We start from the raw sequence: 14,119 nt of genomic DNA on the forward strand, positions 1-14,119 counted from the left end.
CACGGGCTCTAGGGCACGGGGATTTCAGTAGCTGCGTCTCTCAGGCTTAGTTGGCCCAAGGGATGTGGGATCTTAGTTCCCAGACCAGGGATTGAGCTCGTGTCCCCTGCATTGGCAGGTGCATCCTTAACCCCTGGGCCACCACTGAAGTCCCTGGTTGCGCTTTTTAACAGAAACTTCGGTGCTTGTGTGCATTTTGCATTCTTGAGGACACATAGGAAGACTTATTTGGAATCCTCTTCTGTGATTCATTCTTAGGAATGAGCGTGCTGTACTAGATGTGGTACTGTCTGCAAAGGAGCTTGATACAGTTTCTAACATCTTTGTGACTGTGCGTGTGAGATAGATGTTCTGTGGCGTAAAGGTGATCTCATTGTGTTGTTTGACCATGCTGGTGTAGGCCATGTTGATGTAGGCGAGTCTTAAAAGAGCAGTTGAGTAAGTTAGTTTTATCCTACTGAGAACTATAAAGATGAAGGGTTCCAGGTATTGTGATTTCCTGCCTTCTTCTTGTCCAGCAGTCCAGGTTTTCGTGAGGGACTGGTTTTTTTTCCTCTCTCCCCACTTCTCTTTTGTCACCCCTCCCCGCCTGCCAAGGTGGGAGACATGGGTTCGATCTCTGGGTCAGGAAGATCCCCTGGAGGAGGACATGGCAACCCACTCCAGTGCTCTTGCCTGGAGAATCCCCTGGACAGAGGAGCCCGGCGGGCCGCAGCCCATGGACTCACGGAGAAGAGTGACGTGGCATGGCTGCACGTCACGCTTCCGTTATGCCCTCTCTCCCCCTCCAGTCCCGCCCTCCTTTCCCTCCTCTTCCTGATAGTTTGAGATAACAGCTCTGCTTCTTTGAACTCTTAGCTACTGACTGCGTCACTCATCTTAGATTTTAGGAATTTTTTGTTTTATTGCAGTTTTAATTCCTCATTTATTTAGCACCTGCTGTATGCTTACTCCTTGGAAGGAAAGTTATGACCAGCCTAGATAGCATATTCAAAAGCATATTCAAAAGACATTACTTTGTCAACAAAGGTCCGTCTAGTCAAGGCTATGGTTTTTCCTGTGGTCACATATGGATGTGAGAGTTGGACTGTGAAGAAGGCTGAGCGCCGAAGAATTGATGCTTTTGAACTGTGGTGTTGGAGACTCTTGAGAGTCCCTTGGACTGCAAGGAGATCTAACCAGTCCATTCTGAAGGAGATCAGTCCTGGGATTTCTTTGGAAGGAATGATGCTAAAGCTGAAACTCCAGTACTTTGGCCACCTCATGTGAAGAGGTGACTCATTGGAAAAGACCCTGATGCTGGGAGGGATTGGGGGCAGGAGGAGAAGGGGACGACAGAGGATGAGATGGCTGGGTGGCATCACCGACTCGATGGACCTGAGTTTGAGTGAACTCCGGGAATTGGTGATGGACAGGGAGGCCTGGCATGCTGCGGTTCATGGGGTCACAAAGAGTCGGACACGACTGAGCAACTGAACTGAACTGTATGCCAGGGTTTATGCCAAGCTTTGACAAAACAAAACTAAATATTGCCCTCAAGGTGTAGCCGTAAATAGACTTAGGATTTTTTTTTAATAGTTTAAAATTGGGTTTTTAAAAATATATTTTAAAACTTTATTTTCGGCTTTGCTGGGTCTTTGTCACTTCGTGGACTTTCTCTGGTTGCGGGGAGTGGGGGCTGCTCTCTCCTTGTGGTGACTTCTCCTGTTGGGGGCACAGGATCCAGGGTCCTCGGGCTTCAGCACTTGCGGCCTGTGGGCTTAGGAGTCGCACAAGCCAGGCTCCTGAGCACAAGCTCAGTGGTTGTTGCACATGGGCTGAGTTGTCCCATGGCAGGTGGGGTCTTCCCGGACCAGGGATTGAACCCGTGTCCCCTGCATTGGCAGGCGGGTTCTTTATCACTGAGCCACCAGGGAAAGCCGTAGACTTCTGAATTGTTAAAGGATTAGGACATCGAACTAGCCCTTGTTTCTATAGTTGATTTTTCTTTTGGATTTTCAGTGGACTCGATGAATCCATCTTAGAGGAATGTCTCCAGTATTTGGAAAAGCAACTGGAAAGCAGCCAGGCTCGGAAAGCTATGGAGGACTTTTTCTCTGACAGGTGAGCTGTGTTGTGTTCTCCTCAGTGCAGGTTTCTGAATGCCTTCCAGAAGCAAGGACTGTGTTGACCTGGTTGTTCTCCCAGGAAATACAAAAGCTTGCTTTGATGTTTGTACTTCCGGGAGGACTGGTTAACTGCTGGCACCTTGAAGTTATTGGTGAAGGGGGTTGTTTTTGATTCACTGGCATTGTTGACTCACAGGTGATCAGTTCTAGAGGGGATGAGATTGTGAGGAAATAGAAAAGTTCGCTTTTTATGTGACACTTAACATGATTCTTCCATTTTTTTCCCCTCCTGCCTTTCAGTGGAGAACTCGTGCAGATCATGATGGCAACAGCCAATGAGAACCTCTCTGCTAAATTCTGTAACCGAGTTTTGAAATTCTTCACCAAACTCTTCCAGCTGAGTGAGTGACAGCTTTTAATAATCTTCTTAGGGGAACTTTGTTGTCCAGCTAATGACTGTGCCTATCTTCTGCATGAGTGTAACTACAGCAGAAGAATGCTAACAAGTGGAGAGAATTCCTCAGAGAAAGTTTGGAAGGAAGTCGAAGGCTTGCTTGGAGCCTTTCCCCTTTCCCTGGCTCATGGTCTGGGCCTATTCCCTTCCCCCCCCCCCCCCCCCCCCTTCACTGACCGTCGCCTCTCGCTCTGTCCCCAGCTGAGAAGAGCCCTAACCCGAGCCTCCTGCATCTCTGCGGCTCCCTGGCCCAGCTGGCTTGCGTGGAGCCTGCGCGTCTCCAGGCATGGCTCACCCGCATGACTGCATCGCCCCCCAAAGATTCCGATCAGCTGGACGTGATCCAAGAGAACAGGCAGCTGCTGCAGTTGCTGACCACCTACATTGTTCGGGAAAACAGGTAGAGCACCTGTGTTCATATCACGTGTTCCGACAGCCCCAGCAACAGGGCAAGAGCGTTTGCAGCTGTGTTTCCTTCAGCCTCAGTCCTGAAGCATTTGCAGCGATCCCGTAGCTCCCTCTCAACAGACTTAAGGAATCTAGCATATCTCCTTGATGTTTCCCCTGAAAAAACTTTTGCAGTGGCTCCGTCTGTCAGTTGTAACACGTGTGGTTGTTTTATGGTCTAGTGGTCCAAGTGCACAGCTTGGCTTAGTGTGTATGGTCCTGCATTTAATGTTTAATTTTAAAGGCCTCTTAGAAATTCTAAATTCTTACAAATTTAATACTGCTGATTCTTACTGAATATTTACCAGTGTGATGTTTCTTGTCTACCAGTCAAGTTGGGGAAGGTGTGTGTGCTGTGCTTTTGGGCACCTTGATCCCCATGGCAACAGAGATGCTGGCCAACGGCGATGGGACCGGTTTCCCTGAACTCATGGTTGTCATGGCTACCCTGGCTGGTGCAGGCCAAGGCGCTGGCCATCTTCAGCTTCATAATGCTGCTGTGGACTGGCTGAGTAGATGGTAAGAGGATGAAATGGGAGGATCGCATCTGTAGTTTACACCATTGCTCTTAAGGGGGATAATTAATTGCAGGCTATTTTTTTGTAGCTCAGAGTAAGTTTAAAAGAAACTTGAAGCTCTATCTTTTTATTGGGGATTATTCACTGTAGATTCAATCAGTTCAAGTTCAGTTTGGATTTAATCTCTACTCTTTTATTAGTAGGGTTTCTTGTTCATTATTCCTAGGACAAGTCTTGGGAAAGTGTACCAACTATCTCTGATAGGAACAGAACCCCCTGATCGCTGATGACTCACATGATTTCCAAAGAATGCCTTTAGTTCACTTTGTCTACAAATTGATGCAGGAGACATGGAAATGCTTCCCTTCTTTGGTTCCTTAGATGATTTTGTGTCCCATCCCCCCCCTTTTTTATTTGGCAGCAAGAAGTATCTGTCACAGAAGAATGTGGTTGAAAAACTGAATGCCAATGTAATGCATGGAAAGGTAAGGAGAGGGAGGGGTGACAGCGGCCAGGGAGCGCTGGCTCCTGTCTGTGTGGCCGGGTGGAGGGGCGCCCGTCCTGTTGGTCTCTGCCCCGGCGCCTGCAGACGGGAAGGCCTGGTCTCTCAAGACCTCGGAGTGTGCCATCGTAGGTGCGTGCCCGCAGGCCTCTTCCTGGGGCAAGGAGTGATCTGGAGGAAGTGTTCTGCTAAACAGACATCCAGCAGAATCCTTCTGAAAACAGTGAATTACTGCTGTGTTTAGATATTGGTATTCTCTGGGAAATTGTCCGCTGCTCCTGCATTGGGATTGTGTGCTCTGAGTGTCAGACACGGGTTACCGTTTACCTCCTCAGCGCCAGTCCAGATGCTAGAATCGTTTACGTTATCTGGAGGTTCAGGCCACTGTGCTGAGAAAAAGGGTGGCAACTGGCAGAAATCTTGCATTTGAACATTTTCTGCCTCTACCCAACCTGCGAGCCTGTCACTGTGGCTAATTTAAATGTTTTTCACTAATGGTTAAAAAAATGATTATGGCAGGGAAAAAAGCCAATGAGAGGTTACTCATACTTTAATATAATCTTTTTATCTTTTTTCTTGAGGTATAATTGACATAGATATTAGTTTCAGGTTTGTATATATTGCAAAATGATCACAGTCTAGTTAATATCCATCACCATACGTAGTTAAATTTTTTTTCTTGTAATGAGGACTTTTAAGACCTACTCTCTTGGCGACTTTCAGATGTGCATACATTAGTATTAACTCTGGTCACCATGCTTGACATTTCATCTCCATGGCTTACTTATTTTATAACTGGAAGTTTGTATCTTTTGACTCACATCACCCACTTCACTGAATCACCCTCCTACCCCCTGCCTCTGGTACCACCACTCTGTTCTCTGTATCAATCTAGTTTTTTCTTGAGTGATTTTTCTGTCTATCTCAACTTTATTTTCCTGGTTTACATTGTACTTCATTTTCTAAGATTTTTTAAAAAATACATATTTATTTATTTAGCTGTGCTGGGTCCTTGTTGCTGCTTGGGCTTTCTCTAGTTACTGCAAGCAGGGACTGCTCTCTAGTATCGTTGGCCTCTCTTGTTGTGGAACCTGGGCCCCAGGGCTCGAGGGCTTCAGTAACTGCAGCTCCCAGGCTCTAGAGCACAGGCTCAGTAGTTGTGGCCCATGGGCTTTATTGCCCCGTGGCTTGTGGGATCTTCCTGGATCAGGGATCAAACCCATGTCTGCTGTGTTGGCAGGTGGATTCTTTACCACTGAACCACCAGGGAAGCCCTATTTTATGATTTTTTACAGAGTTGTCTTTGTGCTTAAGGGATGAATCATACTGATTCAGTACAGTTTAATTTTTAAAGTTTTTAAATTTTTTGGTCACCCCATGCAGCACATGGACTCTTAGTTCCCTGACCAGAGGTCAGACCTGCGTCCCTTGCATTGGACGTGCTGAATCGTAGACCGCTGGCCCCCCAGGGAAGTCCCAGTGCAGTTTATTGACCAGCCACTTGCTGTTGTAGTGCGAAGAGCTAAGGAAATAGATAATTAAAACGTGTTATTTTTCTTCTCTGCTTTTTGTGCTGTTCCTTTGATCTTGAGCTTTATCGGGAAAAGCATGAGAAAACACAATTTGCATGATAATGGAATATGGAGAACTGACCTTTCATGGTGTGGTGGTCTTCTTTATAGCATGTGATGGTCCTAGAGTGCACCTGCCATATTATGTCTTACTTGGCTGATGTCACCAATGCCCTGAGCCAGAGTAACGGGCAAGGCCCGAGTCACCTGTCCGTGGATGGGGAAGAGCGGGCGATCGAGGTGGACTCTGACTGGGTGGAGGAGCTGGCAGTGGAAGAGGAAGACTCCCAGGCCGAGGACTCAGTAAGTGAGGTCACCACCGCAGTCATGGCTGACCACCACTGGCAGAGCTCACGTTAACAGGCCTTTGGCCTTCTTTTTTAGCCCCTGTGAGCTTCAGGACTTTCCCCAGTCCTTGTTGCTTATTCATAGCTTTCATGATTAATGCCAGGCTGATTCTCCAGGCCTGCAGAACAAGTGGTAGGACTCTACCTCCTAGAGGAAGGACCCTTAAATAAGCCTGGGCCTTCTCCCATCTAGAGGCACGTGTCCTGCAGTTCCAACTGGCCGTTGCATCCAAAATGGAGTTTCAGAGACGAGTTTTTCAGGGGGATGGTGTGAGCTGCGTTGTAGAGAAAGCCTAAGGTTTATTTTTTTTCTTAGCCACAAAATCTTAAGGTCTAATTGGAAATTACATCACATTTATAGCCTGCAAGCTCTCTCCAACTGGAATAGGTTTCTACTCGTCATTTATGAAGTCAGCGGTTTATTTTCCATAGACTGTTTTTGTGGGTGCCTGTGTGGAAGGATGTATTCCTGATTAAAAAAAATTTATTATCTTTGAAGGATGAAGATTCCCTTTGCAATAAACTCTGCACTTTTACCATCACTCAGAAAGAATTCATGAACCAGCATTGGTAAGAGGAGTTTTTCCTTTCTGGCGGGGCTTCCAGGCCGTTGGTGTTGGGGACTTCCGGACTCACTGCCTGGCTCCTCTTTCCAGGTACCACTGCCACACTTGCAAAATGGTCGATGGCGTGGGCGTGTGCACAGTGTGTGCCAAGGTGTGCCACAAGGACCATGAGATTTCCTATGCCAAATACGGATCCTTCTTCTGTGACTGTGGAGCCAAAGAAGATGGCAGCTGTTTGGTGAGAGATTAGAACATTCTTTTGGCTCTAAAGGGTGACTTGTTAGGGATACAGATGTGTAAGCCAAACTGGGAACTTCCCACGTCACCCTCATGGTGTCCTGGGTCAAGGACCAAGTTCTGATTCTGTCAATGATCAGTTGCATAGTCATGGCCTAAACACTTCACTTAGAACAGTGGAACTTGCAGTATCCTTAGAGATCTTGCAGTTTTTTCGAAGACCTTACCCCTACCCCAGTTTTAAGACCTGTCGTTATGAGTGGGTAAAGTGTTAGCTATTAGGTGAATACCACAAAAATTAGAATTCAGGCTTTTGGATATTCTTTAAATGGTTAGCCAGTCTCCGCTTTGAGTCACATTTTTCCTCTGAGATCTTAGGCAGTATTTCATCTGTGCTTGTGACAAGAAATTGGGGGCCTCTGACATTTCTGTCCCTAGGCTTTGGTGAAGCGAACTCCCAGCAGTGGCATGGGCTCCACCATGAAGGAGTCAGCATTTCAGACCGAACCCAGGGTTTCAGAGAGTCTCGTGCGCCACACCAGCACCTCCCCGGCGGACAAGGCCAAGGTCACCATCAGCGACGGAAAGGTTGCTGACGAAGAGAAGCCCAAGAAGAGCAGCCTGTGCCGCACTGTGGAGGGCTGCCGGGAGGAGCTGCAGAACCAGGTGGGCCCTGGTGGAGGAGCTGCAGAACCGGGTGGGCCCTGGTGGAGGAGCCGCAGAGCTGGGTGGGCTCCGGCGGCGCACAGCGTGGGGGCAGAGCGTGGAGCCTGGCGCGGCGCCCTCCTTCCCGCCACACCAGTGGTGGTTTTGTCCTCCAAGGTTGCTGATGTCCAGCACGTGACTAGCAGGCGTGTGTGTGGTCCACCACTGCTTCATAGGGAGTGTGTGGCCGAGGAGTGTTTGGAGGGTTTGTGTGAAGGTGGGTTTTAGTTGTGTGATGCCCCGGGGCAGCCTTTCTTGGTGCAGGCCCCTCATCTGCAGCACAGGGCACAGAAAGCGGCGGGTGGTCGTTGGGTGGTGGTCGTCTCAGCCTCCCGAGGGGTGCGTGCCTGGACGCGCTCTAGACGTCTCACTGTGCGCGGTGGGTGTGTGGAAGCAGTGCTTACCAGCAGGGGGCCCCTGGTTTAGTGACCCAGTCGCATGCTGACTGGAACCAAATCCAGCGCTCAGACAGAGTGAAGTGAGGGCTGGAACACACACTTGAAGTGAGGAAGCTGGGTCCTGGGTTCTGTAGGTTGTTACTGGCAAGATGATGACGAGTGTGATCCGTTCTTTTTCTTTTTTTTTCACTTGTGTATTTGGATTTTTCTCAGGCCAATTTCTCCTTCGCTCCTCTCGTGTTAGACATGCTCAGTTTCCTCATGGATGCCATTCAGACCAACTTCCAGCAGGCGTCCGCAGTGGGGAGTAGCAGCCGGGCCCAGCAGGCCCTCCGGGAGCTGCACACGGTGGACAAGGTGGTCGAGATGACAGACCAGCTGATGGTGAGTGGTCAGCGTCGGGGCCAGGGGCACGCGGGAGCCAGCACATCCCCTGGGAAGCCAGAGGGCGCTCGATGCTCTGAGATGCAGCCTTAGAAAGTCACCTGTGGGCGCTCAGAGCCTAGACTGTAAGAACCCGTGACATCCAATGTGAAAAACACAGGTGAGGTATGTCTTCTAACGGAGGGAATCGGAGGTCACTTGGACTAACAGCGAATAAGTCTCCTTTTCAGGTCACGTAAATCTGTGAACCCCTGTGGGTGAGGAGTGACGTTTGGGGGCAACTTTAATAGCTAGGAAGGCCTTCTGTATGGAAAATAGAAGAGCTCCTTGTTGTGTCTTCTCCCTCGAGGTTGACATTGCATGCAGAAGTAATGCTGTCCTCTTGGGCTTGGAGCCTGTTAGGTGTCTTCCTTTAGTTCTTGCTGTGACGTGGGCGCTGAGTTCTAAGTCGTTGTCCACCGTACGCCTGCTGCCCAGCACTGACTGTAGGACTCCTGGGGTGGTCTGCTCGGCCTCTCGAGCAGCTGTGTAAAATCAAACAGTAGGACTTCTCTGGTGGGCCGGGGGGTGGGGGAACCCGCCTGCCAAGGCAGTGAACGTGGCTTTGATCCCTGGTCTGGGAACTGCCATGCCCCATGTGGGAGCAACTAAGCCCGTGTGCTGCGATTACCGAAGCCTGCAAGCCTAGAGCCCGTGGTCCAGAGCAGGAGAAGCCCTGGGGTGAGAAGCCCAAGCACTGCAGCGGGAAGTAGCCCCTGTTCACAACTGGGGAAAGCCTGTGTGTGGCAGAGAAGATCCAGGGCAGCCAGCGTTAAAGGAGAAAGGAAACTCGCGCACTTCTGGAAGGATAGTGTAACAATGAGCGAGGCGCACGGACGGGCCTCACAGGGTGGCTGCTGCTGGGGGAGACATGGGCGCGTGGTAGCACACACACAGACAGACACACAGACGTTCTGACGTTTTATTGAAAATCGGTCACCGTTGGGAATTCCCTAGGTTCCAGTCAATCGGACTCTGTGCTTCCACCGCAGGGGGCCTGCGTTTAATCCCTGGTCAGGGAGCTAAGATCCTGCAATGGCCAACCTCCCTCCCCTAAAAATCAGTCACAGTTTTAGAGCAGTGGTTTTAGACTTGCAGATATTAAAGATGAAGCTAGAAAGATATTGGGATGTGTTGGTGATCCATAAGGTTGCTGACTTTTAATTTTATTGGGGTAAATCAATGAAAAAAAAAACACTATCATCATTATCATTTTATTTTTTAAAGGGCATTTTGGAATTCCGTGGTGGTCCAGTGGTTAGGATTCAGTGCTCTCACTGTTGAGGGCCTGGGTTCGATCCCCGGTTGGGGAACCGAGATCCCACAAACCGTGTGGCTTGGCCTAAAAAGAAAGAGGTGCTTTTTAACACATAAAAAAAACCCAGCACTTAGGTTAATTTAGTTCTGTGCAGCGCTTACTGCATTGTTCTTATTGCACTGACGGTAATTGTGATGGATTCACTCTCCATGGATCAGAAATCGGAAACCGTTGCTCTTGAGTGAGTAAATTGCACAGTATTTCAGTCATACGAATAGTGTGTGTATGAATCCACTTGGTCTATTTTGCCTTATTACTGCCTACTCTGCGTCCGTCTTTGCCAGGTTCCCACATTAGGCTCCCAGGAAGGTGCCTTTGAGAACGTTCGGATGAATTACAGCGGAGACCAGGGTCAGACCATTCGCCAGCTGATTAGCGCCCACGTGCTCAGGAGGGTGGCCATGTGTGTGCTCTCCTCCCCGCACGGGCGCCGCCAGCACTTGGCTGTCAGCCACGAGAAAGGCAAGGTGGGTCCCCCAGCCCCCTCCCTCTCGTTGAGATCGTGCTTGTCTTAGGTGCCGAGTAGAACACATAGGGGGCAACACTCGGATGGCCTGCCAGGAAGACGTCTGTTTCTCTGAATTCTAGCAAAGCTTCAGGGACAATCTCAACAAGCTTTTCTACTGGAACCCTGAGTTACTTTATTAGACTCAGAACCAGTATGACTGGAACAGAGACTAAGAAGTCAATTCCCACTCTGTGAGTCAAACCCCTAGGCCAAGGTAAGGACTGGAGGTTTCGTAGGACAGTGTGGCTTGCAGTCTTTCTCAGGTTAGCCACGCTGGAGGACGCAGTGGAGAGAGGAGAGTCTTCCTAGGAGGGCTCGCTGGTCCTTACTTAGTTCTTCCCTGTGCTCCCAGCCCTCCTGAAGACCCAAGGAAGTTTATGGAATTTTATAGAACAGGAGAAGTTAGAGGAGAGTGTCTTAAGCTGTTCTGTTTTCTGGCGTCTTCATTTGTTTTATCTTTACATTAAGTGAAAAAGAAACTAGAGATAAAAGTAGCTCTAACAGACTTTCAAAAACATTTTTATAGAAAAACGAGAAGGGACAGTAGTATACGGGACCATTGAGTGTTTTATGGACAGACTGTGTGGAGTTGGCTTCTTTGGTCACCTCTAGAAAGAAGAAATGAAAGGCTTGCCATTCTTTAAGCCAGAGAAAATAGAGGCTGATACTGGTCTTGGGTTTTTGAAGAGACTTGCTCACAAAAACAGCCTCCAGATCAGTAGCTCTAGTGAAGGAGCTTTTGTTACTGCTGGTATTCTCTGAGAGGAAGAGGGTTGAGAATAAATTGGTAATTATTCCCTGGCAGATCACTGTCCTCCAGCTCTCAGCTCTCCTGAAGCAAGCAGATTCCAGCAAAAGGAAGCTGACTCTGACCCGCCTGGCTTCTGCCCCAGTGCCCTTCACTGTGCTGAGCCTCACAGGGAATCCTTGCAAAGAGGACTACCTGGCCGTTTGTGGGCTGAAGGTAATCCTGATCCAGTTTGGTTCTGTTGAGCTATAGGTCACTGTGACCTTTTCTCCTGATCTTAGCTCCACTTTCTCTTACTCATTGTTGAGATTGGAACTTAAAAGCCATTGGGAACACGAAAGAAGTCTCTGAATTTCTTCCACGTCATCCAGATTTCTCTTCTATTGGAAATAAGCTTTGTGTGTTGACAGCTGAACGTGTTACTCGACAGTCTGAGTACTGTCTGGAGGCGGGGAATGCCGGGGAAGAAAAGGCAGTGTTAAACTCTGAAATGAGTTAGCCTACTTTCCAGATCGCCTTTTAACCATTCTGTTCCTCCACCCATGTCCAGGACTGCCACGTGCTGACCTTCAGTAGCTCAGGCTCTGTTTCGGATCACTTGGTTTTGCACCCCCAGTTGGCCACAGGGAACTTCATCATCAAAGCCGTGTGGTTACCTGGTTCACAGACCGAGTTAGCGATCGTCACTGCAGACTTTGTCAAGGTATAGGTACAGCTCTTTGATCGTCTGGTCTTACAGTGGTTTTGCTTTTAAATTCAGAGGTCTCCATTACGTGTGCTAGCTTCTTTTAGACATTAAAAATAAAAAATCCTAACGTTTCGTTACTTTCTGTCCTGTTGCTGAGCAGGAGCTATGCGTGTATAGGTAATAGAGAATTGATTCTGGTTCAGTCTCTGCTGTACTCAGTGCACTGCTCTTAATTGCTGTTCTTGGTATAGAGTTTGTTTATGTGTCTCCTGTGCTCATTCCTTAAGAGAGAGTGGAGAGGGACCTTGTTTGTGCGCTCAGCACCTAGCACTGACGGGCGTGTGCTGAGTGGAGGAGCGCCCTCCCTCACCCCTGCCGCTCCCTGCACGCACCGGGAGCGTGTGGGCCTGGGGCTGAGGTCGACCTCCCTCATCTGACCTCTCTTCTCTCGCAGGTTTATGACCTGTCGGTGGATGCCTTGAGTCCAGCCTTCTACTTTCTCCTGCCTAGCTCAAAGATAAGAGACGTTACCTTCCTCTTCAACGAGGAGGGGAAGAACATCATTGTTATAATGTCCTCGGCGGGGTACATCTATACGCAGCTCATGGAGGAGGCCAGCAGTGCGCAGCAGGGGCCCTTCTATGTCACCAACGTGCTGGAAGTCAACCACGAGGACCTGAAGGTTAGAGCGTGCGGCGCCCCTTCCTCCCGGGCCAGGGCTCATCAGCCTAGCGGCTCTTTTAGTGTCTCTCCTTTAACTTTTACGTGACAGCAAAACTCTAGTTCTTAAGGGTTAAACTTGACGTTCCTTTATTCTCATAGTGTTTTTAAGATTTACCACGGGGGTCTCACGCTTAGAGAATGAGAGCCCTTAATCACGGTCTAGAGTGAATGACCAGGGGCATCCTGGTGGTCCAGTGGTTGAGAATCCACCTGCCTGTGCAGGGGGCATGGGTTTGATCCCCGTCTGGAAAGATTCACACGCCGTGGGGCAGCCAAGCCCACGAGCCGCAATACTGAGCCTGCCGCTGCAGCTACTGAAGCCCGAGTGTCCAGAGCCTGTGGTCTGCAGCGAGACCTCACACTGCAGCTAGAGAGCAGCCCATGTTCGCAGTTAGAGGAAGCCTGCATGTATCATTGAGGACCCAGCGCAGCTGGAAATCAAGAAAAGCACCTGAATACATTAAAAACAAACAAAATGAATGGCCCGTCATGGTGAGTGCCAGGGCCCAGGCGGCCCGAGGACTTAACGCGAGTGTTGTGTGTGTTGTGACAGGACAGTAACAGCCAGGTGGCAGGCGGCGGGGTGTCCGTCTACTACTCGCACGTGTTGCAGATGCTGTTCTTCAGCTACTGCCAAGGCAGGTCGTTTGCGGCCACCATCAGCAGGACGACTCTGGAGGTGTTGCAGCTCTTCTCCATCAACATCAAAAGGTGGGGCTCGGCACTTACCCTTGAACTTCCACAGCGCCCGTGTTCAACAGGGAAGCTCCGCGCCCTCCCGGGGCCTCTCCCCTCCCTGCCTGGGTCTCTACACTGGGCAGCATCCGGCGTCGCTGGGTTGGCCAGTCTGCATGGTTGGTCCCCCCAGGCTGTTGGAGGTAGTTTGTGGGGACCACTGTCACTCAGAAGGAAAAGCTGTAGTCAAGGTAGCAAATGTGATTTTAATTTGATGAGAGAGTTTTCAGAAGGGAATGTCAGTTTCTTTCTCCTAGACATTCCTGCTGCCCTTGACGTTTCCCTCCTGGTTGGGGTGGGGGTGGGGACTGATCAGTAAACAGAACACGCCGGCAGCACACGGGGCGTGCTGGGAGTCTGGGGAAGCGGGGGCTGCCATCAGGCTGCCAGAAGATAGGGGTATGTGAGGTAGAGGGTGTTTTATTTAAGGAGGAGGCAGAAAAGGTTTAAGGTTTCTTCCCCTTTTTTTCTTTTCTGCCACCGAAAAGCCATTACAGCACTCTCTCTCCACCCTCTATTTTGTGCATCAGCCGGTTTGGGGTGAAATAAAATGGATGCCAATCATTCATAGCTTGATATGCTTGGAAACTCTTAGAAGGACAATGGGTTGTCAGCCTTTGGCACCTCCGTGGGCCTGTGCAGTTGTTAGCCTTAGGCACACAGGGCCACCGATCCCCTCAGGCAGGGGAGAGCCTGAACCAGGACTCCCGCGGGGGCGTGCGTTGTGTGTGCGACTGCATGTGGCTCAGACTAAAACTGGGGCTCCTGGGTAATTTGAGCCCTCGGGTGGGTATGTTTCTCTGAGAGTCCAGTAGGTAGTGAGGATGTCCTTCGGGTCAACAAAAGAGCTGTTAGACGGTGAGTGACACCCTAACTGGCCACTTCTGTTGTCTGCAGTTCCAACGGTGGTAGTAAGACGTCTCCTGCTCTGTGTCAGTGGTCTGAGGTGATGAACCACCCTGGCCTGGTGTGTTGTGTCCAGCAGACTACAGGCGTGCCCCTGGTGGTGATGGTGAAACCAGACACTTTTCTCATCCAGGAGATTAAGACTCTTCCTGCCAAAGCAAAGGTGAGTGCCACGTTCCCCCATCGCTTGAGTAGACCGTGACCCTGCCCTATTTTT

At 49.7% G+C, this 14,119-nt stretch overlaps 1 protein-coding gene across 6 annotated transcripts in view; it reads left to right on the forward strand.

The window, feature by feature from the left end:
• The window catches only part of UBR4 (ubiquitin protein ligase E3 component n-recognin 4), a 138,233-nt gene that overhangs the window by 47,110 nt on the left and 77,004 nt on the right, over window positions 1-14,119 (forward strand). For all 6 annotated transcript variants that reach the window (XM_055574305.1, XM_055574307.1, XM_055574306.1 and 3 more), the window contains exons 30-45: window positions 2,002-2,103; window positions 2,409-2,509; window positions 2,764-2,962; window positions 3,340-3,528; window positions 3,949-4,012; window positions 5,712-5,903; window positions 6,447-6,517; window positions 6,604-6,751; window positions 7,189-7,416; window positions 8,067-8,237; window positions 9,879-10,061; window positions 10,908-11,066; window positions 11,401-11,553; window positions 11,993-12,220; window positions 12,815-12,972; window positions 13,894-14,065. In XM_055574305.1, coding sequence (XP_055430280.1) covers window positions 2,002-2,103; window positions 2,409-2,509; window positions 2,764-2,962; window positions 3,340-3,528; window positions 3,949-4,012; window positions 5,712-5,903; window positions 6,447-6,517; window positions 6,604-6,751; window positions 7,189-7,416; window positions 8,067-8,237; window positions 9,879-10,061; window positions 10,908-11,066; window positions 11,401-11,553; window positions 11,993-12,220; window positions 12,815-12,972; window positions 13,894-14,065 — 2,518 coding nt within the window. The remainder of the gene's footprint in view (window positions 1-2,001; window positions 2,104-2,408; window positions 2,510-2,763; window positions 2,963-3,339; window positions 3,529-3,948; window positions 4,013-5,711; window positions 5,904-6,446; window positions 6,518-6,603; window positions 6,752-7,188; window positions 7,417-8,066; window positions 8,238-9,878; window positions 10,062-10,907; window positions 11,067-11,400; window positions 11,554-11,992; window positions 12,221-12,814; window positions 12,973-13,893; window positions 14,066-14,119) is intronic.

Source organism: Bubalus kerabau, chromosome 3, assembly GCF_029407905.1.
Source record: "Bubalus kerabau isolate K-KA32 ecotype Philippines breed swamp buffalo chromosome 3, PCC_UOA_SB_1v2, whole genome shotgun sequence".
Lineage (NCBI taxonomy): Eukaryota > Metazoa > Chordata > Mammalia > Artiodactyla > Bovidae > Bubalus > Bubalus kerabau.